This window comes from Melospiza georgiana, chromosome 1 (assembly GCF_028018845.1).
Source record: "Melospiza georgiana isolate bMelGeo1 chromosome 1, bMelGeo1.pri, whole genome shotgun sequence".
NCBI classification, from domain to species: Eukaryota; Metazoa; Chordata; class Aves; order Passeriformes; family Passerellidae; genus Melospiza; species Melospiza georgiana.
The window spans coordinates 83,022,440-83,049,931 of record NC_080430.1 but is presented as its reverse complement, the minus strand read 5'-3'; the positions used below and the strand labels follow the sequence as shown (position 1 = coordinate 83,049,931).

Here is a 27,492-nt window from a genome sequence, read left to right as displayed (position 1 = left end):
CTAAAAGTTCTGTTCCAAACCAAAGTGAAGTAATATTTAAAAAGAATATACAAACATAGTTGTACTGAGAGCAGACATGCTGTATCATCAGCTTGGCTGCTTTCACAGGGAAGGCTAGTGGAAGAGTAGTAATGCAGCATTTACTCATGTTCTGCTCAAGGGAAATGTGGTCTTTCACTGCCTGGTATCCTTTTCAAAAAGCTGCAGTTACAGCCTCCTGAAGTGCATTCATATGAGTGAAATAGAATATTTGTTTGATGAGCAACAGAACCGAACAGACCAGCCTTATTAAAATTATTTTCCTTTGTTTCGGTCTCAAAAATTTGTTTGGCAAACAGAAATTCCACTAACATGATCATAAAAATGCACTTTGTGGGTATTTTACACAATCAGTTTCTCAGCTCTAGCTTTTGAAAAATGTGGGGTTTATTCTTCGCATGATTGACTGCATTATCCTTTTTTTATGTTCATGGGCATGATGAGCAGTGTTTGCCTGTGGTTTCCCAGGTCTTCTGCAAGAGCCTTTTTAGGCTTCTGAAGGGTTTCCAGCCATCATGAGAATCTGCATGACTGACTAGGATACCGTGCTCAGAGAAAGCCAAGGGAGAAGTGCTGTATGTCAGCTGTCCAGAGAAGAGATAGCCAGGCAACATGGCAAGGTCTGGTCTGTTGCCTTTAAAGACAACACAAAAAAACCCCAATTGAGCCATTTTAAGCTGAACTAATGTGCACAAACTCTCTTGGGTTGGTTTTAATCAGGTTTGTATTCACTTGACTTAACCAATCAGAAGCAGTTTGTGGTTACAGAGATATAAATCATTCATCCTGAAAGTGGTTTCCGTGCAGAGAGCTGTGGCCCCTTAAGTGTGTTGTTTCCAGCAAAGAGAGCTGCCTTGCCACATCCTTGACTTGGGGGAGGGCTCTCACCTGGGCTCTCTGCTGGTCCTTGCTGGTTTCTTGCAGCTTCCATTTTTCCAAGCAGGTACTTGTTGCCCTTTTACTCGTTTATGATGAGCTCTCTCACACACAGCAGCCAATGGCATCTCCTGGAGCCACTCAGTGCCTCTTGCTCACCTTCAGCTAATTACCAGTGTCACTTTCATTAACATGGCTCACAGCTGCCAGGGATCCTTCCCTTCACACCATCCCCAGCAGCACGCTGCAGCTTTGCTCTGTCATTTGGATTTGGGAAAATCCAAACCCCCACATGCAGCACTGGGTAAGAGCCGCATTGTCACCATCCTCCACAGAGAACTGCTCTCTTCCCATCAAGTAAAACACTGGCTTAATCTTTAATTCAACACTGTCTTTTGAGGATCACAGCCCCTGCTCAGGAACAAAGTGAGCCTGACAACAGTCAGAGTCAGAAGATGAAATATTAATCCATGCTTTCGTGACATTCAGGCTGGATTACAGTAATTCCCTGTCTGCAGGTCTCCCAGGGCCACCTCCTACAAAACACAGTTTGTACAGGAGCCAGCCATGGGATTTAACCCCTGCAGACAATCAGCCCACCTCCCAGACTGCAAACCTGGGGCTTGGCTGGAGACCTCCCGTCCTTCTTTATCTCCAGGTATGTTCTTCAATTGCCACATGCAGACCACATTCACAACTGTAGCTATTTTTAGTCACTAAAAAAAATATCCCAGCTTCGGGATGTGTCAAATAAAAAAAAAAAAAAAAGCATAAAAGCAATAAATATGATATGAATATTCTACAAATATGATAGATTATCACTCTGGCTCTTTGTCTCCTAAGCCCATCATCCCAGGGCACAGAGCGTATGTTATATGGGTCACTCTTCTTTTAGGGCATTGAATGGCATTTCCTTGGGGCAAGAATTAGTTAAATTGGAAAAGCAACAAAACAAGGCCATAGTGAAGAGCTGAGTGTTGCACACCAGTCAGCTCAAATCTGACCAAAGTCAAGAGAATGCAAGGTTGTATGAGAGAAGGAAATCCACCACCACAGAGGGATATAACTGAACAAAACTCTGAGGGAAGGAAACAGGTTAAAGCCAAGCTCTCCATCTGGTATTTCCATAAGCATCAAAGATGCAGCTGTTGCTGTGCTGGCATGTGTTGGATCAAGTGCAAGGCTTGTTCCAGTCAGACTTGCTCATTTCCTGTGTGCCTCAGTCTACCCCTCAATTAAAGAGAAATATTTTCCTCAATACCAAGTTAATCCATAAAGTCAGCTCTTGGTTATCAGGTAGTGAGGGAAAAAGGATGGATGGGAAAATCCACAGAAACAAAACCATGTAACGAAAACTATGTCAGTCAAGCAAAGCGAGAACATGATCTCTTAGCTTTGGAAAACCACGCAAAACTCTTCAGAGATGGCAGCTGGGACAGCAGGGGCCTGTGGAGCCTGTGACAATCCCCGTGGCAGTGTTCAGATGTCAGGTGCTGGTGAGGCTGGACACATCCAGGACACATCCAGCACACAGATCATCTTTGCTCATGGCTGCAGAGTGGCTGAGCCCACACGGCTTCTGGAGACAAAGAAGGGCAAGAGTTCTCATGCATTCCCTACAGTACAGATAGATAACATTAAAGGTGCCCTCCCTCAAACACGTGTGGAAAGTATCCTTCCCTCTGAGGAACAGGAAGCTTACCGTGCCCTTGGCCTGTTTTTTCCACCAAGTGATTTCCTTAGGTAAATGAGTATTGGCTGTATAGGAAAGCTTGGCCTAAAACACAAGATTAAGAAAGTTTTGCATCATATACCACCATTATGCCCTACTCTGCTGAAGAATTCCAGCTTTTGAAGATTTCAGTGGGCCATTTAAGAGATTTATGAAGTTATGAAAGCAAAAGTCAGGTCTGTGCAGTTTAAATGCCATAAAATCCCTGTGTTGCCATTTCCCATTAGCTGGGTTCTTCTGAAAGCCTTGTGCCAGCTGAGAAGGCACATCTGAGAATGACACTTGGGGGGAATTTAAATGAACCCAGGGCAGGGAAAAAAAGGAGGGAGAGGTGGCAGCAGCAGACCAGCAACAGCAGCAATAAGTCTGACAAAGCCAAGATCTAATTTAACAGTGATCATCCCTCACACAGTTATTTAAAAATCACATTAATGTATGGACATGAATCTCCCTACAGAATTGTGGGTTTACGCTCACCCAAAACAGCCTTTGGACTCCCAGACACAAGGAAAAGTGAAGAAATCCTCGTGGCCTGAAGATCTCTCCCTCAAGCCAGAGAAGGCAACACTGCTCACATTTTCAGGGTAGTGTCAAGAAAACCATTGTGGTGGGAAGGAGCTGAATTGGGAATTCTTGAGTACCATGCTACACCCACAGCTCTGCAGGAAGGTCTGCACTGCAGAAAGGTCTACACCTGTGAAATATTTTGAGAGCACTCATACCTTTCCTAGGATTCCTTGCAAAGTGTTTTGCTAATTTCAATTTTATCCACATCTTTCTTTGAGAAAATATCTACTGAGCTGGGCAGTGAATGCTGGGATGCTGGCAGGGCATGTAGCTATTTAAGGGCTTTTTCACATCTGTTTTCACAGGCAAACCCTATTAAATTGTAACAATAAACCACATGGATTTTACTGGTAAGCAATCAATTTCCATGAAAGATAACAAAAGCTTTCACTGAAATGGACTAGAAATCCAAATCCCTTAAAATCTGAGTCTGTATTATAAGCACCACGCTGCAGGCACTGCAGTAAACACTGCTCAGGGTGTGGTTTTCTTAGGTTAAGCATCACCAGCAGATGCAGTCACAGGTGGCGGGGTAACCCCACACACTTTCTGCCTGCTGCAAACTCCAGACACATCCAGTGGGCCAGAACAAAACACTCTTTTTGCCCTCTCTTCCAGCACAAGAAGCTCTCACAGCCTCTCCTGGGGGCTGGATGCCTCTGCTCACCAGAAATGCCTCATGGACTGGCACTCTCTGAGGTGCCTGGTCCCCAAAGATCATGCAAAGCCCTGTCCTGTCCTGAGAGGTGGCCCTGGCAGTGGCTCTCCAAACTCCCATGTCAATAACACTTGGGGATAAACCTCAAAGAGCCTCCCCAAGGAAGGGTACAGAGACCACACTCTGGTCTTCCATGCCAGCCTCTGGCTAAGACCAAAGGCTGTCCACTGCATTGTCCAGAGAACTGACTGGGACAGAACAACACCAGAAGACTCACCTCTAATAAAAAAGAATCTTGAGAACACTTAAAAATGCTTTCAAATGCTTTTTAATACTGCACAACACCTTTTAGGCTTTGTTGATGCTCCAAGGCATCGACATTTCCAAGATGCATTTGTAAAAAAGGCTCTAGCATTTTCCTCTCAAAATATCAAAGCTAAAACAGCTCAGTTGCTGTAGCCTCACACCATTGATTTTCATTAATTATTGTATTTGCGTTGCCCGCCGATGAAGGGAGGAATGATAAATCTGACTCCATATTCTCAGAAGGCTAATTTATAATATTAAGATACTGTATTATATTAAAGAATGCTATACTAAACTATACTAAAGAATACAAAAAGGATACTTATGGAATGCTAAAAAGATAATAGTGAAAACTCATGACTCTCTCCGGAGTCTCAACACTGTTTGGCACTAATGAGTGAAAACAACTCGCACCAGAAACCAATGAAACAATCACCTGTTGGATAAACAATCTTCAAACACATCCCACATGAACAAAACAGAGGAGAAGCAAATCAGATAATTATTGGTTTCCTTTTACTCTGAGGCTTCTCAGCTTCCCAAGAGAAAAATCCTGGGTGAAGGAATTTTTCAGAAAATGTGAATGTGACAATTGATATCTTCCCCAAATTCTGTTCATCAGCTAAACCATCCCTCAGTGAACCTACAGAAAAGGCCCACCTGGTGCTCAGCATGCACTGGCAGCTTTAGGGAGTGAAGATACAAGTTCAGCTTGAGTTCTCTCCACTGGATGCTCTCCCAGCTGCTGCTTTTAGTCACCTCCCCACACCTGAGTAAGGTCCCACCTTTAAGCAGTGTAGCACCCCACAAAACAGAACCATGGCTACATCAAAGTTAATCTGTGGCTTTGCAAGGCACAGGCAGGAGCTGGGCCATGACGTGTGGTGACGGGTTGTCCTTGAGAGTGCAGCACTGGGGAGCAGAGGCCAGCAGATGACACAGGCTGTTAGACACCGCTGCCTCTCGGTGACTCCAGGCACACAGGGATTGAAGATTTCGCTTTAAGAAGCATTGCTGTTAAGTTTGCAGAATAAAAACAAATTCACCTCTCCTTTTACACTTGAAGAGCTGCACAGCTGATGAAAGGCAAAAAGGCTTCAGCTCTATGGTTATTAATGCCAGCAAATAAGGCTGAAAAAATATACAGGGCTCATATTCATTCCTTGTGGCTTTTATTACCTATTGGAACTATAATGCTATCAAAGTGCTGTTCTCCATTTACATGGGCCCTAGCATTTCACCTTGAGCACAAATGCTAAGCTATCAAAATGGAGTGCTCAAAATGAATATGAAGGTGCCATCTTTACTCAGCCACCTTTCAGAATACTAGTACTGGGTCACAAATGCTATTTAGAATTGTTTCTCAGGGTAATTGGTACAGCTCTTCCTCAAGTGCTGTTCTTTAATCTTTTCACTCTATAATCTCAGCCATAGAAATATTTATATTTTCTGAACATAAAGCACAATAAATTAAGAGTGAAGTTCTCGTTTGATTCTGACTATTGAAAGCATTTCAATAGCACCTGCAGGCTGAGCTGACATCTTGCCAGTTGTTTTGCAATCTTGTTTGATTATAGGCAAAGCAACCAGTAAAAGAGAAACTGCAGAGCAGTAACCCTGGGAGTGCCTTTGTAAATAAACAAAGGATATAATTTTAAAAATATACATTTATATATAATGTTTATATCATTCCTCAGAAAGGGGATGTTGTTGTGTTTATGCTTGTTTCTGATGAAATAGACTGTACACTTGTTTACTAGTAAATGAAAAATTAGGATCTTTCCCCCTTAGTTATTAAAACCAGGTATACTGAATTATACAACACATATATGTTTAGAAGTACATGTACACCTGTATATTAAAACAGTGATTCCCCTCTCCTTCTCTCTCATAAGCTAATTTACTCTGAAGCATTTTGTTCAACTGTTTAAAAAATAACTCATATTCTCACTCATATAATCTTTTCTTCTAAACTTGCTGTTCCAGCAAGGAGCACTGCACAGACCTGTGCTCCTTCTTCCAAGGAGCTCTGCTGAATTTCAGTCCCCTGTTTTTGTAATCATGGGGCCTACACAACTATAGGGTCATATTTTGCATGACAAATTTCATTTCATGCCCTGAAGCCAGAGCTTCAGAACACATTTGTGAGCCAGGAAAAAGCCCAGAAATCAATGTTGAAGAAGTGGCTTAGCAGTGACCAAGCTGCAGAACTGAAGATGGGACACAGCCCTGTAACGCCAGCATTCCTCTGCAGGCCTCCACAAACACAACTCACATAAAGGAAAGGATCTGCCCATAAATCTTCTCCACCACCTTTCAGGTTGATAGACCTTACATTTGTTGTAAGAGGGATGTTTGGAGGTCTCTAGGTCATGTACAATACCTAGTTTGACTCTCCAGTCCTGCAAAATAAATCTGAACTTGCCTTAATTCCTTGGAGAGTAGAACTGAAGTTAACAGGACTATAAACACAAAGTAGAAATCCTCTAAAAGACCACTGGCCTGCATGGGATGGGAAAATAATCTGCCTTGAAGGAACTTACACTTGTAGGAATCCTAAATCTCCCAGGGGAAATCTGCTTAGATGACATTGGTAACATTTTCCATACTTTTTAATGTTTAGATTCTGCCTTTTAAGACTCTTTTTTATCCTGCACCCACTAACAAAGTCATTGCTATTGTGAAGGACCAGCCATCAGAGAGTGACACACACAGCACACCACAACAGCCAGGAACAAAACCAGGTGCACAAACAAACTAAACAAATGCATCGAGGGGAGAGGGATATCATGGGTCATGATAAATAGTTGGATCAAGCTCAGCGCTTTCTTTAAGTATTTACTTAGCCACCACTGGCTGGTGGTGAGCCAGCCATCAGCATGCAAGGCACAGTTCTCACGCTGTGAAATTTTCACTGTGGATGCTGTAGGAGCTCTTTGGGGCCATGAAAAACAAAGTCTTAACCAAGGATCTTAACCAAGATCCTCGTAACAAGCTCAGTTGACAGGCTTATTTAAGGCTTCAGCCTTTCATTCCAAACCCCTCCAGCTGTCACAACTGTCACATCAGCAGCAGGCTAATGTTTATTATGTTCTGGGTAATACATCAGGCCCTAAAAGGAGAATTCTTGCATTTGCTATTCATTATCTCTTGTCCAGAGGGAAGGAATAAGGTAAAGAATTAGCTTCTGATGTGAGTCTTTTTTATTAGCGACTCAGATGTAACACTAGCTACCTGCAAAAAGGATGTTAAAGGTGTTCACCCAAACTGCATGTTCCAACGAATCTGATCTCCCATTGCTTAATACCTCTGGGATGAATGAAATCTTACATCCTATTTTTTAAAACTGGCTGTTCTCTCATTGTAGGGACACACACACACACATACATGAATATTAATTAGATCTCAGTTCAACTAAAGTATATCTTAATTCTACATCCTTTATTCACATACATGCTGCCTTTTGCAGTGAAGAGAGATAATATACATTTCTTTATGCTTAACCTTGTAGGTTAAAATAACCAGAATTTATTGAAGTGCATTTGCATTTGCAAATTTCCCTCATCCAAAGGCCTCTTCCACGCAAAAAGATTCAAGGACATGTAGATTTACAAATCAAAGAATTGTCCTCTCAGTATGTAATTAGGCATGGGGAATTGAGGTCAGCACAAGAAATGGCCAGTGTACAGTTCTGAAAGAATATGACAGTTCTGCTGCTTTTCTCTTATCATCCTCTAACAACAGCTTTACAGAGCACAACTGAATCCACTTCTGTGCTGATCCATTTACTGTTCTACTTTTAATATTTAAAGCTTTACTTCTCTGATCACAGCTCCTGTTCACTGCTGATTTAAATACACAGAAAGTAAAATGAAGTGTGCAGCATTCCACTGGCATGTGCCCCAGTCTGGTGGTCTTCAAGAGACAAAGCCAGATGACCTTTATGGCCTCAGAGATACCATTTGAAAAATCAGATATAGCTTAAAATGAGGTGCACATCTCATCTTTGAAAAAAGGCTTAGAAACAAGGCTTTTTTTTTTTTTTTTAATACCAAGTGAAGTTTTCAGTTAAACACATTAGGTTCACAAGTAGAGCATGAAACAAGGAAAAAGGTGATGCCTCTCTTCCTTCAGACCCAAACACTGGCACATTTGTGCAATTTTACTCCGAAAGGCATTGAATATGTGGCTTCAGTCACATCTGAAACATGAGAAGATATTTGTCATTTCAGCTGCTACCAGCATACAGAAATAAGTGACTAACTCTTGCTTTTCATTTTAACTAACTCCACTGTTCTATATTTTAAAAGGCACTTCTGGTTTAAGAGAGAAGCCAGGTGGGTTCCATTGTGACTCTGAGATAACTCAGTTGGCCAGAGCATGGTGCTAACCCACACCAGGGCTGTGGGTCCAATCCCCCCAGGGGCCATTCACTTAATTGGACTCACTGGGCCCTTGTGAGTCCCTTCCAACTCAGAGTATTCTGTGATTTGGAAACTGATCTCATTGCTGTGCTCTCCAGTTCACTCACTCCTCTCTCTGTGTGCAACAAAGTGATGTCACTATCCATCTTAACCTGGTATCAGACACCCACTGACACCTGAGCAGCTGCCACATGGCTTGTAAGAACCCATTCCACACACCTTCCTAGCCTGCCACTTGCTCCTCTGCCAGAAAGGAGGATAAAAACCTCCATTATGCTGAACCAGCTTTAGTCAGGACAATGAGACTTTACTGAGGTAACACGACGTTACCTCACTGACACTGATGCGAGCTGCAGTGTCATCAGCAGCTGACCGATTTCATAATCCTTAAAATCACTGGGGATTACTGATGCTTTTCTTTTTCTAAAGCTACAAGTGACCTATAGAATGCCAGACATTCACGTTTTCTAAAATTACCTCCAATGTAAGCAGAGATTATGTTACAGGGCTTCTTTCAAGGTCACTTGCAAGATCTATGCTTGCCATGGCTTTAGTATCCCTCATTTCAGTTTTGTCATCGGCAGCATTCTGTGTTTTGCAAAACATCATCAGCAACCATGCATGCCTGTGAGCTCCAAATAGTAATAAATTCCATTCCCAGAATGGGGTATCGTACTCTTTTTCTCACCTCTGATCAGCATTCTGAAGGGAAGGAAAACAGCCATTGCAATAGAAATTACTTCTTTGTTCTCAGAGTGCTTTGTCAAATACAGTGCACTCCACCTCTCCTCTCAGGCCTCATATCTGAATGCTATGATTCAAGAAATAGCATACACTAGCTGCAGTATTTTCTCTGATGGGGGATGAAGAAAATCAATAAAAGCACATTCTTGAAGGAGACCCAAAACCACAGGGACAAGCAAAATGCAAACCTTCCCCTTCTTAAGAAACTACCTTTACTAATTTTATATGATAGAATCATGCACAGCACTTACCAAAGGTTACAGCTACAATGCTGACTTATTTTACCTATCTGCTGAAGAAATCCCATGGTTTACTACTGCAGACTTGACTGAGTTTCTTCTTGAGCCTGCTAGTCACCATGATCTGCATCCCTCTGCATCCTTATATGGCAGATAATGTTAGCTGTAACCAGCTATATTTAAATGTCTTTATTTTGTGAGAGGTTTGTGTGCAAAGAATTGAAATTAAAACAGAGATTTGGCTTAATTCTTTACATCATTGCAGCCTCTGACCAGCAGCATAGCCCCCTGTTGTAAAAGTAACTGCACCCATACTGACATCCCCACACTTTCTAAAATGCAATTATGTGTACTAATCCAGCATCTTACGGCACTAGCTTAGACTTAAATATAATTTTGAACTCATTATACCCAAATCTGAAGTGGACACAAGAAGTGCCTTATAAAGCCCACACCTCCCTCCCCCATGAAGATGGTGAGTATACAGAATAAAGTTATTCCAAAGGGATAAAAACATATGTTAGTTCATTCCCTTCATCTTTGTATGGAAAACTGCTGGGACTATTCTCATTAAACAGCCAGGAGCATACAGGGATCACAGTACTGTGGAAAACAGTACAAGACTTCTGTTTCAAGGCATTCAGTGACAAAAGGGTAGATCATGCCATTGACATAGAAGTAAGTCATTTCTAATTACTAACAACATTTGCAATACTGCTGATTACAAGGCCACGAAATTTGGAGTAACAATGGACAATGCAATCAACAGCATGCCCGACACCATGCACATGTATTTTCCCAAATATCTTTTGAATAGTGTAGCACGAAAAGGAGGCTGACAAGAGACCCTATTGCTCATTACAACTGCCTGTAAGGAGGTTGTAGCAAGGCGGGGTTGGCCTCTTCTCCAAGGTAACAAGTGACAATGTAAGAGGAAAGGGCCTCAGGGGAGATTTAGATTGGATATGAGGAAAACTTTCTTTGCCAAAATGGTTTCAAGCTTTAGAACAGGCTGCCCAGGGAAGTGGTTAAGTCACCACCCCAGAGATATTTAGAAGATGTATGGAGGTGGCTCCTGGGGACATGGTTTAGTGGTGGACTTGGCAGCGCTGGTTAATGCTTGGACTCAATGACTTTAGGGTTTTTCCAACCTAAACATTCTATGACCATGTGAGTGCAGGGCCTGAGGATGCAATGCTGCACTAGTCCCAGGGCAGCAGCCACCACCTCTGCACTGTACCACACCATTTGCTGCATTACATGCACACCACACATGCACTAAACACGGGATGCCCAAAGTATCAGAAAGGGCCCAGAAACACTCAGCAACTTCTCCATATTCTTCAGCAAATCACTTGGGTTATGGCCTGCACTGTGTAAACTGCAGCTTTATGAAAAGCTTGCCACCTCTTCTGATTACAATACTTGCTTTTTCTGAAAGACTAGAACTTGCAAAGCAGTGAAAAATGTTACATTTAGTTTCCTTTACCATCCTGGTTTGTTACCAGGGTTAGATTCTCCAGCTTCACAGGGGCTGAGTGAGCATCTCCAATTTCATAGTGGAAAACAGCAACTCCCATTCTAGCTGGTGGCATCTACTTTTTATTTTACATGAGACTGGACTATTCAAAACAGCGCATCCACTGTGTCATAAAACTTCATAATAAATTTCACTATCTATAAAATGTTGATTAGTCATGCAGCAATCTGTAATAAAATCCCATAAATGCCACAAAGCTGCACCCTGCTGATTTACATTGCACTTACAGAGAAAAAAGAGCCCAATATACAACTTCATGCTTTATTGTTGCATTATTGCCACATTGACAATTACAGCAAATTTCTTTTGCAGATATTTCAAGGTAACATCTGAACATCTCCTATGCTTATATGCTATTGCAACATATTTTAAAAGTATCAATAACCATCAGTAAGAAATCCAGTTCACCAGTTATGATTATTTTGGAAAAGGTAATGCTTTGGTAAGGACATCTATGTATAAACATGGATACCTCCCAACAATATATAGCTTTCATACAGAGACATTTTCTAATCATATAGGAATTTCTGTGCTCTAAAAGCCACTAAAGCTATCTTAAGAGCCATACCTCATTGTACAAACTTACATATCTATCTAAGTAATCAAAGACAAAAATCAGGTATTATCTATATATGCTGTATATATTGCATAAATAAACAGGAGCAGTAGTTTGCAATTTGAAAGCATCCATGCTCCTAACTTACTGTCAGAATGGAGATGTGGTGTGGCTTTCAAAGCTGTTTTTATCTATTACAAGGCATGGAGCAGAGGTACCCAGCCCCACCTCACCGTGTGCCTCCACGCTGAGGTTTAGTTTCCCACAGCAGTCAGTGGAGCCAGGAGCGATCCAGCTCACCCTGAAACTCTTCCCTTTGGGCAATGGTGCCATGCCTAAGCTCTGCTGACCCTCCTGACTGCACCGGGCTCCAGGCACTGCTCCAGATGCAGGCACAGCAGGAGGCAGAGCTGGATCCCACCCAGCTCCCCTGAGCCAGCAGGTACTTGAGGTGACGGTGACGCTCTGCTCTGCTCCATCGCTGACACAGCCCTCGGACAGCTGCGGCGGCACCACCAACCACCTCCTGTGCCCTGCCTGCAAACATTCCTGCCAGCAAATCCTCTCCTGCACACAGCCCAAGAGGCTCAGCCATGCTGCCCTCATGAATGAGCTGCTCAGGTGTGAATCACCTGTACACTCACAAGCAGCTACAAACAAGGCCTCTGCTGCACCGACATCAGACACAGACAGCAGATTTGAAAAGTTACGCATACTCTAATACAGAATAATTCTTACAAACAACACTCGTTCCTTAGGGCAAGTATGGTTTCCAATCAAATTGAAAATAAGCACTGCATATGTAGATTGTAGATCTTTCCTTGGGTTTAGAATAAGTATGTCCGTGCATATAATTTGTAAAACATCATTTCCATTTCAAGCCTACAAAGAGATGGAAATGTCAGGTCCCTTGCACCTAGACAAAGTGAGTTGTTCCACTTGTGAAATGGGCCATATTTCCCATTATTTGGTTGCTGTTGTTTAAAATCAGCTGCTCAGGAAATAATTATTAAATCTACAGAATGTTTAAAAAATAATAATTTCTAAACTTTCCACACAGTTTTTTAACCACAAATGAACTGCTAAAGCCCCAAGTGACCTTACCATTTCAGTGATTTGCCAGGTGAATGGCTGCAACATTAGCTCCCACTTTTCTGACATCATTAGAAACTTTATAAACCTGGAGGCTTTATAAACCAAAGGCTGTATTGTATTTATAGTCAGTTAAAAACAGAAGGACACTTTAAAATAGGTAGAATGTATAAAACTTTTTTCCTGTTTTTTACAGAGGTGAGTTATGGAAGGAAAATGACAGAGCTAAGTGATTTTGAACTGAGAAATTAAATGATTTGATTATCTGGCAAAAATAAACTGATTGCTCCGTTTGGAAATAACTTTCTTTTTACTCCCTCATATCACTACTGTATTTCAGAATAAGAAGACTAGGAAAAAAAACGATGTACAAAAGAGATTGGATCATAAACATATTTACTAATGGTACCTCTTAGTTTCAAAAGGTGATCTCAAATTCTAAATTAAAAAAAGGAAACTGATTTTTCACCAACTTATTATAAGTTCAACATGGAGGGTCATTAACTCCTTTAGCTTGCTATTGGAATGTGAAATAATCACCTCAAAAATACAGCCCCCAGTGAGACCCATGAGATTACAAATGAGCTGTCTACAGCAGCAGTCTTCTTGTAATTCTGATTTCTCTCTCCTCTCCATTCCCACAGACCACCAGAGGGAAAAATCTCAGCAAGACTGTGTGAGTGCAAAGGGGTGTAAAGAAGATTCAGCTGCATCTCTGCCCACTTGAGAATGTATGGGGGCCCTGCCATCATCTCCCTGGCTGAATCCAGAGGGCACTGGGGTGGAACACTGAGGACACTGAAGGCTGCAAGGGTTCTACAAAATCAAGACAACCACCGACTTCTGTCTCAACACACCCAACAAACTCCCTCCAGACAGTAAAGGTACCAGTACAAAAGGGCTGCTCTTCCTCACTGGCTTAGCATAAAAACTACATTAACTATCTGCTACTCTGAGTCCACAACTAAAAGTACAGATTTTAAGCTGATTAATCATATTATTCATACTGAAGTTTTTATCTTGGCAATAAGAAAATCTTATAAAAAAGCACCCCTGATCAGCAAATACCCAATACAGAATTTTCCATCTGGGATAACAACTGAACAATGTCTTCATTCTTATTAACCCTTGAGAATTAAAGTAAAAGAAACAGCATTTTATTTTAGATGTCAATTTTACAGACTTGACAGTGTGGCTACTAGAGGGTTTTTGTCTTCTCTTGCACACATTCAGTGAAGCAGGCTGGCAGAGGTCCTGGTGGGAGCTCACTTGCGCGGCTGGTGGATGTGCTGTTTGACGTGCTGAGGGTGGGGAAGCTTCTCCACAGAAGGATGTGGCTTCTGATGAGCCACCTGAGCTGCAGCTGGAGGGAAGTCCTTATCACCCTGTTTGAAGAACACAGCAGGAAAAGTTTAAGGAATCTTAAAAGTGTACTTTCCAGTTCAAATTGATGTAAATTCTAAAAACTGTGAAGATCAGATGAAAAACAGTGTTGCATGTCACTTTGAGGTCCCCCTTTACACATTCTATGTTTTTATTCTTACTAGCCAACTTCAAAATTTTTCTTATGCAAGCTTCACTTCTTCCAGTTACACACACTATCCAATAATAAGGTATCTTAATGTGACCCCAGGGGAAAAAAATCTAAATATTCCTATCTTCAGATGTGTTTGGTTTCAAAGAAGCCACTAGAAAGAATAGACTGTTTTAAAAGTAAGTTAAGGCAGCATGAAAAATACCTGCACAAAAAGCCTGCTGCAGGTATCAGAGTTGTGGAATGGCCTGGGTTGGAAGCAATCTTAAAGATCATCCAGTTCCAACATCAATGCCATGGGCAGGGACGCCCTCCACTAGACCAGGTTGTTCAGGACTCCATCCTGAGGGATGCAGTTAAGTCACCCAAGGCCTTCTCTTTCCCAAACTAAACAAAGCCAGTTTCTTTAGGAAGAAAGCAGGATCTAAAACTACTTATGACTCAAATCTTAGGGATGGCTGGCTTTGAAGTTTCACATGCTCTTTTAACCAGGTCTGCTAGTGTTGGCTCTCAGGTGCTGCTGCTGGGCAGCCTCAGTCCAGGTGTAACCCATATGTCACCTACTTACCATTGCCATTTCTAGGCTCAGTCCTGTGGGGCTTTCAAAAAGCAACAGGAAACAAATATATCAGTGCTCAGCCACAAGGGGACAATAGTGAAGGGGGACACAACTTCCCTCTTCAGAAAGGGGGACAAACATCATATGCCAGAAGCTCTGGGCATTCCACTGGCTCACAGGGCAACAACCATACACTGTTTTGTTTTGGTTTCATTTTAATCACTTTGTTAACTTGTTACATTTGGTAATTTTTACTCTTCTCCAACTTGCTTCCAGTGTTCAAAGATCTGCTTTCCTCAGACCTGACATTTTCCGCCTTCCCTCCCCCGATGCTGCCAACTGCCCATTCCTTATGGGCCAAGGAAAATGGCATCAGCTCACTCCTTCCTATGGGATCTGACACAAGCACAGCATCTCACAGTAAAGCACACTGCAACCCCCAGTGATGTAAGGTAGCCACCACACAAAGCCATGATAAAACCCTGCCACAATGCAGGAATTACTGATCACATGATTAATGGCTAGTTAATACTAAGGATTTACAGGTCCTGCCTGCTCCTAAAGTCCAGGGAATAGCACCCTAAATCCCAAGTACCTCAAGGCACATATGGCAGCTGAAACACTCAATCTTCAAGCATGTAACCTCACAGGCAGGAGGGTTGCTCCTCATCACAGATCAAGCTACAGCAGCAGTTTAATATGCAGCTGCCTCCAAAGGAAATGAATACAGTAATATCTAGCTTAGATATAAAAGGATGATCCAATAAACTTAAAGTGCTAAAATTCAAAGAAAAACGGTGGAAATAATTTCAATGAATAATTTCAATTTCACACAAACCCAGAAAGAATGCTCAAAGGGCCTTACATGAATATAGAAAACACAAAGCCTCCTCTCACAAAAGAGGAAGGGGTATGAAAAAGATTAATTTTGCTCTGATTGGAGGTAATTCTGAAAAGCTTACAGTAATTTTGCTATGGCTGAGAGAAATTTACTGATAATCTTACCCTAGCAATGACACCGGAGATGAACACCGCTGGCTTAGGTGGGCTGAAAAAAATAAGAGAGATTATTTGTATCACTTATTTAGAAGGTAAAAATGAAATCACACATACAGTGCAAAAAAGAAATGTGGCGTTTTTGGAAACTGATTAATTTTTCAAACAGACAAGACAAATTTTCTCTTCAAATGACTATTGCCTTAGTAGTACTTACTGCAGCCAAAACCAGACCTTTAGGTTTTTGCTGCTATTACTTCACAATGATTGTGACAGAAGAGGCTAGTCCAACAATATTGCTTCTTAAAGCTGAGTCTTTGTTTGCGCTGGTTTCTTAATCCTCAAATTTTTTACATAAACTGCCAGCAGTACTTTAGACACAGTGTATTTGTACTGCACAATTGAAACTGTAGCTGGACTGAAGTCATTGCTGTGTTAGAGAATAAAAGGAATTTCAAGTTTACATCTGTCAATCGAAAAAATGAGGATTCTGAGCCTCAGAAAGAGCAACAGACTGCACTTTAAATCACAGATTTTCAAGCAGGTAGTCTATTACAATAAAAAGAAACATGTCTGCAATCAAACAGATATTGAAAACATAAAGCAAAGCCTTTCCTGGTTTCTCATTTGCAGCCCCTCCACCCACACCAACAGGAACAGACTCTCCACAGCCAGAGTTCTCTGTAGCTTGGTCAGCACAAGCCATTGGTTTCCCTGGGTCAGCACAAGCCATTGGTTTCCCTGATCTCCTGAAGTGACCACCTCTACCTGGAGGCTACAGCACAGCCACATCCAACTGCTCGCCCTGCTGGCACTGCCAGAGTCTGAATTACAGACACAGCAACCTCAGTGCCTCTGGGGCAGGTAAAACCACACATCTGCATGGAGTCTGCAGAAGGGCTGGGGCCTGGAGCTCCAGAAAATCTCCACAGCAGGGGTAATTCTCCTGTAAGAAATCCAGGTAAGCTGAGGCACTGCAGAGGGAAGCAGAGTGGGGAGCTGAAGGTGTCCCTGCCCTGAGAACACCTGTAACTGAGAACTCAGAGCAGCTCCATTAACCGGGACCACAAGAAGGGTTCTACCCTGAGATGTTACAGCTCACAGGGCTGGAACAACACAAGGCACACACAAATCAAATGACTTATTAGAGGAATGATAATGATTACTATGATGCACTTTACAACTACACAGCTTGTAAAAATTTATTAACATGATGTTGTGTGAAGTTAAGATAACAAGCAGCACAGTATTAGACTAGTTATAATGAACTCATAAATATTGCCTGAGCCCTGTTTAAGTGATGGTATTGCTGCTCAGTCTCTGAACAGCCTGGTTATTTAACAAGGCTCAGAATCCCTCCTAGACATTTTTAAAAAGTCAGAAAGACAAGGTTAGAAAAAAAGGAGAAAGGAAAAGAGTTCTGCTCTAAAATACTTCCATGGAAGAATAACAATGATATTTCCTGCCATGAGAAATAACATTTTAATAGCTGTATTAGACTTTTTCTATCCAATTTTCTGTCAGTACAAGCTAATAACAAGCAAAGATCAATAGCAAAACACTTCCATTTCATTCTAATTATACTGAGCCAATTAGTATGCTACAGTCTGCATGAGACTTACTGGATGCTGAGTAACAAACTCAAAGAAATAACTCTGACTGAGAAAATACAGATGTACTGCAGTGGCTCAAGGTACAATTCACACATTTACACCATGACATTATAAAGGAAATGAACAGTAAATGAAAAAAAAAGTATGATAATTTATTTTTCAACTATACATGGAATCTGGCTTTAGTCACACTCAGAGAAACTGTTTTTTGCTTGACATTATATTATTAACAATACTGGATGGTGAAAAAGTCAAATCAGATGGATTTTTTTTTTTAATATTCTTAACATGACCTTTCAATGTTCATTATGCTTGGATGATGCATGAAATTCAAATCAACATTTCCCCAGCAGAGCCTGTATTTGCTGAATGTGCCATGAGCTGTTCTTCAACTACCACACTGTATTACCTGCTGTGGAGTTCATAATTCTTACTTTAAAAACAAGTTCAATGTTCTATGGCTTTGGCCAAAAATGACAATCAGAAGGAATCTCTTGCATAATGGTCATTTCAAAAACATCTTTTACCACTGCAAATTACAAAAATCTGCTTAGAAACCCCAGCCTCCTGTTAAAATGTCATGCTATTCATGTTCACAGGGCCCAAACTTGCAAGTGTTAAGTCTCCCAAGTACACAATAGAGCTGGATATGGTTAGACTATTTGGCAGATTTCTGTATTTATTCTAATTTGTATTTATTTTAATTGTACGTTCTTTTGTCTCAGGAATTAGGCTGAAGATCCTGTAAAGATCATTGTCATTTTCAGGTAAACTAAAATCCAGTCTGAAGTATATGCTTCAGGTAGTACTTCAAAAGCAGCTAGCACATCTTTATAAAGAAGATGAAAGTCAGCAGTACCATTTTCCTAGTAAAAACTGTATTTTTCAGACACAAAGCATTTGTGTTGAACACTATCACAACACAACCTTGCAGCCTTGTTTGTATGCAGTGGGTTCTGTGACTGCCTTTAGTTACACTGCCTTGGAAACAGGACACTGATTAGGCTCTCCCAAAGGTGAGTGGTAAGCACCAAAACACCTCACTTAGAGTTCATGTGGGACACTCTAGGATAGTGCTGACACACAGACAACAACCTAACAGGAATTTAGAGTTGCAAAAGGTATCTACTCCCTGATGCAGCTGGAACAGTTTTCTCCTTGACTTTCCCCCTTGTTTGTCATCTTCATGGATTTTCTGACTGGACTCCCCCTGCTCCATACTAGATTTCCAGTTTTTAAATGGAAGAACTAATGGGAATGCTGACCAAGCTTCCAGCTCAAGCACCTCTACCTTCCATCCACAAAGATCTTGCAGAAACCCTGGCATTTGTCTCTGGCTGCCCCAGGTTTCCATGATCAGCTGCAGGTGCACACAGTAATGAGGCTTCACCTCTCTATTTAACTTGTTACACAGGAAAAATGCTTCCCTCCTACAAGAGACACACCAGCTTAATAGGAAGCTCATTTCCATGTATTAATTATCCAGTAGCAGGGAAAAGGACCAAAAGGTGGCCAGAAATTGGAATGATTGAGTGTGTTGGTATTTATGTCCCATGTCAAGCCACTGGCTTTCCTTACATTTCTACCAGATTACATTGTTTCAGAAAAAATCTTAAAAAAATTAGTATTATTCATTATCTTTGATGATCTATAGAACCAGAACCAGGCCAGAGCATATATAATCACACATCTGTACTAATGAAGAATTCAACAGATCAGAGAAAGGCCTGGATAATCAGTCACTGATTCATGCTTTAATTTCATTCCTAATGAGAGAAATCTTTCCACAGATGAAGTTTGTCATAATAAATTCAATCTCTACTGCCAGACTCCCAAATCATGGGCTTTTGTGGACTCAGATTAGCTGCCAGGACCATAACTCTCTAATTGCACTCTGAGACATCTACTGGGATTGCAGTGTTGCAACATCGCTCATTATCTTTCCCAAGAACTTCCTGAAAATAGAAACAAAAATGGAGAACAGGCACAGGCTATCATTGCTATATTTATACAACACTTTTAAGTGCTTTAAATTCTATTGGTGTTTTATACAAAGCACAACCTACATTTCCAGTATTTTGTAAGCTGTGATGGTTTTTCTGAGGATATACTTAATCTGATGAAAATCGGTTTGACAGATGTTGTTTTGAAGATGCAGCATTCCTTTGTCTAGGCATCAGTAAACAAGAAAGCAAAAAAAAATTATTTTCTGACAAAACCTGATTTTGTTTATACATATTCGTGCTTTACAGCTATTTAATGCACACATTTATTTAAAGTTAATGAATAGTCACAGCTGATACTGTGTAAGGAACACAGTTTTGTGTTTGCCAAGACTGGTTAGTGTTTGTGTCAATACTTTCAAAGCAAATCCTTATTTTGTTCTAACATATGGAGAAAAAGAACACATCTGTTAAGATCTAAGTGTTCAGAGAACTTACCCTGATTTTACATGTGCGATGCTGCACCTGTTTAACATCAGATTCTCTATTGGATTCATTTCTCCTGACTGTTCAAATAGAATAGATTTCTATTATTCCAAAATACTTAGCTCAAATAGGATCTTTATCTGACATGGAAGGCAAATCACAAAGATGAAATAACTTGCAAAGATCATTAACTAGATGAAACGAGGCATTGATAATACTAAAATCTTGTGCCTTCACCTCAGAGGGATTGGTTGAACTGAAGTATGACAGACATCCTATAAAGACAAACACAGTGACACAGGAGTCACTGTGAAATCTCCTAGAGGCCACAGAACACACATAGAGCAGATGAGCATTTATCCAACTCCACTAAAACAGAGATCCTGACTAAATCAGTTTTGTAACTCAACAGGGAAATTTACAGTTAACTGTATCTCTCTCTAAAAATGCAGTGAAGGTGTGCACATATGTGCAGAGGCTGTGCACGTATGCACACAGAGATGACACAAATTCACAGTTGTTTCACAGCGGGCCCAAATGCAGAACAAAGCCGAGCACATTGCTGTGGGGGGGATGAACACCTGCAGCCACTCTGGGGTTTGGTGCACCCAAATTACCTACAGCATCCCTTACCTGATAGGATGGAATGCATATAATGCTGGCTTCCAGCAGAAGTTTGAAGAGCAAATCCAATCTGGAGGAAGGATTGTGAACACTGCTCACAGTGCAATCCAAACCAAAGGGCTCCATTCAGAGCTGACAAAACCAGGAAACACCCCCAAACATTGCTGCTGTCCACACAAACATAAAAGCTCCTAAAATGGGAAGTGGGTCTCACTGCAGCCACAGTGGAGAAGGTAAGTGCCCCATGTACGCTGGTGATCAGAAAAATCAAAATAACGTACCAAGACAAAGAAAGAATGAGAAAAAGCAATAGTAAAAATAGTAGCTTACAGTATACCTCTATTAAAAGATGGTATTCAGACCAGGAACACCATAGGTGAAGAACAAGAACAAAAATATAGATGGAAAAATAGTTTAGAGAGCACAAAGACAAAGAACCCACATAAGGAGACAGCTAAGAACTCTTAGCATACAGTATACAAAGGAGTAGGCAATAGTGCTCTCATCTACCTCGTTACAGTACAAGTAGAAAGTGACACTTGCAGAAGACTAAATTTAAAATTATTAATAGCAGATACCTTTAAAATAGATTTAAATGTAGACTCTCCTGAAAATAAGGCATCAATCTCAAAATTTCCACTATGCCAACATTCAAAACAGGTTAGCCCACTTTAAAAAGGACAAAACTACATAGATGCAAGGCTTTTATTAGACTGGATGATTTTTTTTGTCAAAATATGTTAGACTAAAGTTAAATCATTAAAACTGCATTAAACTAATCTTCTAGATGGAATTATTCATATTTAGGATTAAAGAATGGGAATGATTCATATTTATCTTTTCATATTCGTGGGAATTAATGGTATGTCTTAAAACTGGTGATCACCTTTTGCTCTTTTAAGTAAGCCTGGCAAACAGATATATGGAATCTATAAATACATGTTTTTCAAAGACTTTGGAACCAGAAATTACATCATCATTTTTAACTACCCAAGAATAATGCAGGAATTTGTGACTTGATGTTTCCTTGTTTTAATCAAATCATCCACTGGCATGTACTGTGACTCACAGTTGGCCTATAGCTGTGGAAAGCAAAGGAGTAATTACTGTGACAGGCAGGGAAAACACAAAGGAGAAATTCCTGCAAACCAAAGAGATTCCAGCACAGCACCTGGGGCTGCACCCAGCTCCCTGACCCTGCAGGTAAAGGCAGCACACAGACAGCATACCCTTGCCCCTCCAGCACCCCAAAACAGCAAGGACTTGAGAAGTGAGCAGAACCTTTCACTGATCAGCTTGCCTTTATTTCCCTGCTCATTTCCAAATAAACACCATTCACTTTCCTGACAATTAACTTCGGCAAGCAAAATGAAAACTATAGATGAAATACTAAGAACTGTAGTTACTCATTGATTCCCCAACTGCTTCCTAATGAGAGCAAGTTTTGTGGGTTTTTACTTTTTTTCCTAGCATGATATCCACTCCATGAACAGGTTCCCCAAGTATTCTGAGCAGAATTTCCTTTTCAGTCAACAAAACATCATACTTTAAACCTGCCCTTCTATTTCTGCAATTGAAAGTATTGTGCCCAGTTGTTCAAATCATTCACCTTAATCTTCAAGGTTGTTTGGGAATTTGTATTTTCTGGTTATGAAACATGAACATTAACTAGTCTTAGTTTCAATCTAATGCTTCTCTAAAGATGTCCAGATATGTCATTACAGGGGTGCTTATTTGAATTTACAGAGTTGCCTTTGATTTTGGCATTGTCTGCAAAAACAAATTCTAAGATGATTAAAACCACACTGAGATGATTAAAATCACACTTCTCAGCAACAGAACAAAACTAACAAGCCTGCTCATCAACTTGCTTGAAATAATTTCCCGTTAGTTGTAATACGTTTAGGTTATCAATTTTATGGACAGAAAAGTAATAATTAGTCTGACTGACTACCAGAGGGAAATGTTTTAGCTGATTGCATTGGGACATACAGTATCTGATATTCTACGATTATTTATTGTGTTGAGGTCATTTATCTGCCAAAGCTTTCAGATCTTTAAGACCATCCACAGGATGGCACTGTTGAACCTCAGAGTCTCCTGCAGACGAAGAAGGGAACAACCTCAAAAACATCCAGGTGCTGCAGAAAATACTAAAACAAGTAAAAAGCAGTACTTCCCCTTGATGACAAATGCTGACAAAACACAGTGCATATACAAATACACACAAAATTCTTACACATACCTAGAGATGCTACTTTGGGATACAACTTTCCTGTCTGCGTGTCTTAGGCTGTGCCCTGACACACCCCAAGAGAATGCAATGCCCTATCAGGAAATTATAATTACTATTTATTTTGCTATTCACACACAAGCAAATCGGGTGTCCTGATCTTTTAATGAGGTGGTAAATGACTGGCCATTACATTTAATAGCAACTGATTGACATTCACTATTCTAAGATTCACTATTAAGGCATTGCAGCATATGGCCTGATTAATCTCACCAGCCTCTCCATTCATCTTTTTAGTTCAAGTATAACCCATAAAAAGAAATTATTTAAGAAAGAGATCCCATCTCTTATCTATATTGTTATACATGATATTGCTATCAGAGAATAAATTTCTCTTTCAAGCTGCCTTCTGATAACAAAATGAAGATTTAAGTATTTCACCTTTTCCATAGACTCAGAGGATTTAGAAATAGTCTGCGATTCTCCAACTGCTGGTTGATTTATAAAGGTTCCATCCTGTTATTGCAGTATCTCCATTAGCTCTTAGTGAACACCCATGATCAACTTCTCACATGCAGCTACTGCAGCATCAGCCCACTTAATAATCTTTAACTACTTGACTGTGGAAAAAAGAGAGCTGTGAAAACTTACATGAAGAAAGCAGTGCTTAAATGGTGATGCAACTCCAAGGAAACTCTAAAATAAGGAAGGAAATAGGGTAGACTTCAAGCATTTGCAAAATTACCAAAGACCATGGTTCAAAAGGGAGAGAAGACCAAATTTTCCACGTGTTTGTCAGGTGCTGAAGTGCATCCCTGTGCACGTTCCCATGACAGCAGTGCACTTCCATGCTGAGAATATCATGAGCATGGGCCTGCACTGCAGTCTTGGCTGCAGAGATGTAGGAGTCAGTTGTGGCACTGTTGAACTCCTCCATCTCTCAGCAGATGAAAGATGGAGTGCAACTGGAAGAACGGCTTGATGCTGTACCAGGAATAGAGGATGTCAGTACAGTGAGAAAAACATAAGAAGATAGAAGCTGAGAAGGTGAAAATCTCATCATTTCTGCCCAGGTGAAGCTGTGTTTGTCTCAGAGCCACACAGCAGTGGCCTGAAATTTCCCAACCTTTCCCGTTAAGAGTTCATAACCTGAATCTTGCTTTCCAATGTTTCACAGTATTAATCATTCAGTAGATGTGCACCTTTCACTCTCCTAGTGCTTTGAGCAATTGCAGTACCATTTGTTATTATCCCCAAAACCAGTGCAGACATGAAGTCAAACGTGCAGGCATTGCACATGCATAAACACTACATCACCTTCCACAGCCATACAACTGTAGTGAGAAGCCTTCTCAACCCAATTTTACACTCTTCATTCTGAATGGTTTCCATTCTACACTCACACCCTACTGTTATGTGAAGCTCTCCAAAGGAAATCTCTGCCCATGGCAAAAGGGACCATAAGGAATTTCCTGTCCATTTCAATAGGCCACTCCTGGGGAAGCTCTGAACATGATAAAGGATGCTGTTGGAAGGTCATGAAGATGCTCTGGTAGTATCAGATGCCAGCTGAAGGTTGTGTAAGCTGACTGTTCTTAGTCAAAAGCTTGCTTTAGTTCAAACCCTGCCAAAGTTATCGACACAATTTTCCCTATTCTCCAGTGGCAAGTGGAGTCATAAATCATGTCATCCAGACATAGAGAACATTCTTTAAATATGCAATTTTATATTCAGAGCTCACACAGGAGCAACAGAAGACGGAATTAAGAAATGTTTTTAACTTAACAGCTTACTTTTAATAGCAAGAAACCCCCTAGTCCCTAATACACTTAGCCCAGATAGGTTTTTACTGTGACACAAGACAAGGAACTAAGTTCTCTCAAAAGGATTCAGACACAGGTGCATCTTCATTTAAATGAACTTGTTGAACTACAATTTCTCCACAGAGAAGCTGCCCTCCACTGCCCTGAGAGGAAGCAACCACTCGATTCCTCCACTACCATTACAGTGCCTGTGCTGAGAGGTGGTGGCTGGAAAGGCATCATCACTTTCCATCCAGAAACATCCAGTCCCCTGAACACTACCAGAACAGGCTGTTTCTTCCTTCCATATTAATCTTATGGGTTTAATCTGGAAGGTCAATATCAGATATTACTACAATCATCTGCAAAACTTCCACTGTCAACGGGACTGGGACTTGGTGCCATGAAAATACACAGAAAATAACCTTCAGGAAATCAACAGCAATGGGATTCAAAGCATTGTAATCTGAAGGATGTCAAGAGGAGTTCTTAGACACTAAGCTTTCACTCCGTGTGAAATAAATGTCTAGCTTTGTAAAGTGATAACAGAAGCCATGACAATTCAAATGGATAACAGATCAATGTGTTGTTAAATCTGAATATAGTACTAAAGTAGTACCCATTCATTTCAATAGGCTGTAGAAATTTTAAAGCAACTACAAACTCCTGAATGTCAATACCACTAGTGATTTTTCTGTTAATCAAAGAAGAATGACTGCTACTTTTCTAGTTCAAACTCTTAGATCTGCCACTTCTTGGTGTTCTATTTGTTTGAATGGCTTTAGTAACAGCAAAAGCAGTTCATTTCCTTAAAGAAGCACCATAGCACCCGCAGGATAGCAGCTGACTACCTGGCAGAATTACCTGCTACCATACAGAGCAGGTTAGACTACATTTTTTCTGTTTGTGGTGCACATCTTTGCTTCTTCACTTTGCTTCTATGGGACATATAGATCAGCCTCTCTGAGGAATGAAAATAAAACATGCATGCACAGTCTCAGCTGAGCTTGCATTTATTAAGCAGCAGCAGTACTAGTGGTACTTCATGCTGCCAGTTTGTACAAGTATTTTATACTGGTCATTTCCACACACAGCACAACAGAAAAGAACGAAGATGCACTAAAAGTTACTAATTTTACTTTATCCACTACCTGGTGGGACAGTTCTGGCTAGAGTACTGTCTAAAGCTGCATTTCCGTCCTTCCAGCTGAAGGATGTCCCCAGCAAGAACACCATTTTTCCAAAATAACTGCCTGGTGGCAGTACCTTTGGCCACTGTCTGGATGTTATAACAAATGACAATATAATAATGGGAACTGACTTAAGAAATCATTACCATACTCACCTTTGAAAAGTGTACCTATCTAAGTATCAGCTTAGATTTGTTTGGATTAGCAAAATTAACAATACCATTCCTCTGTACGCTTCAAAAACCTATTTCTGTAATTCTGTGCATATTTGGACATAGAACCATTTTAATTAACGGCTTTTTATTTACTACTGAATTGCAACATGCTTTGTAAAAGCCTATTAACATGCAAATGCACATTTCCCATGATTCAGGTAATCTTTACTTTTATGTAGTAATGTACCCAGTACATCATGTGAAGATTAATGAAAACATACAACACCACAATCAGATTTTCAGATCATTAAAAAGTGAAATAGCAATTGTCACAATAACTACACTATCTATCATACTCACAGCCAATTTGTAAACACTACTTTTTATAACTTTTCATAATGTGGGGTGACTCATAGCCTATTCTTTTCAAATTTTCCTATTTGGAAGAAACATTTTGTAAATAGGAGCAATTTCTACTACAAAAATGTATTTTTGATTATTTATCTCTTGATTTGATTATATTTCCTTATTTCCCCTCACACCTTTAAGACTCCTCAATATGCTGGGACTCAGGGCTAAATATGTGTGGAATGCTGATTATTTTAAGAGTTCAGTATAAAACACATCCCTGCTGAGTTTTCATTATGAAAGCAAGTGGTTAGAGGGAGCTCAAGATCTGCACGAACAAGTACCAGAGGAAATTTTTCAATGGTACTTTTTTGGCAGAGGGTACAGGGGAGGTAATGATCCTGTCCTTCTCTAACAGCCTTTTAGCCCCCAAGGACTTGATCCCAAACCAGTAGTTTTTGTAGTTGTTTTTAATGGCAAGACATTAACGATGCAACAGTGGCAAGTTAATCACCACTCTCTTTATTTTCTATGATGTGATGACTTTGGATAATGTATTTCCAAAGTCAGTGCTTTCCTGAGAAAGCATCTCTGTAACTTGCAGCATAATCACTTCACATGTAAATACATCAGGAATTTGGAACCTGTAGCAACCAAATTTTGCTACAGGCTGGAGTGTAAGATGATGCACTGCCTGACTCAGCTGAACTCTTCTGGATTCACATGATCTTAGACACAGCTGAAAACCTTTGCAACGAGAAGTCCTAAAAATACTTTAGAGGAACAACAGCACCAATGTAGATCGTACAGTTCTTCCTCTTTTTTTAATCAAAGACTCAGGAAGAGGACAGAAAATATACTGCCCTGGGACTGCTAAGTCAAAGAACACAGGGAAGGATTCAGATGGTTATCCTGCTTTCATTAGAAAAACATCTCATGGAGAGCGTGAGACACGGGAGAAATCATACTGACAGAAATGCATGTATCTGAGAGAGGCCTCAGATTCCATTAAGGCTGTACATTCTGGTTTGATATCCTACAATACAGATAATCTTGAAAAAGTGAGCCCCCCCCAAAAAAATAAAAGTTTTCATTTAACTTAGGTATTATTAAAATAGAGGTATTATTTGAATATTTTATTTAGCAGAGAGCTGCAAAACATAAAATAGCAAAGGTCAGCAGAATGCAACAATGCTAGAAGTAGCAATAATGTATTTTTGGTGTCATTTGTTGTCA

At 40.5% G+C, this 27,492-nt stretch overlaps 1 protein-coding gene across 1 annotated transcript in view; it reads right to left on the bottom strand.

Moving 5' to 3' along the window:
- Positions 1-11,372: 11,372 nt before the first annotated feature.
- Positions 11,373-27,492, bottom strand: part of DAP (death associated protein) — a 52,723-nt gene continuing 36,603 nt past the window's right edge. Inside the window, exons 3-4 of the mRNA XM_058024620.1 lie at positions 15,872-15,914; positions 11,373-14,158 (exon numbers count right to left, since the gene is read on the bottom strand). Coding sequence (XP_057880603.1) covers positions 14,039-14,158; positions 15,872-15,914 — 163 coding nt within the window. The 3' untranslated portion in view covers positions 11,373-14,038. The remainder of the gene's footprint in view (positions 14,159-15,871; positions 15,915-27,492) is intronic.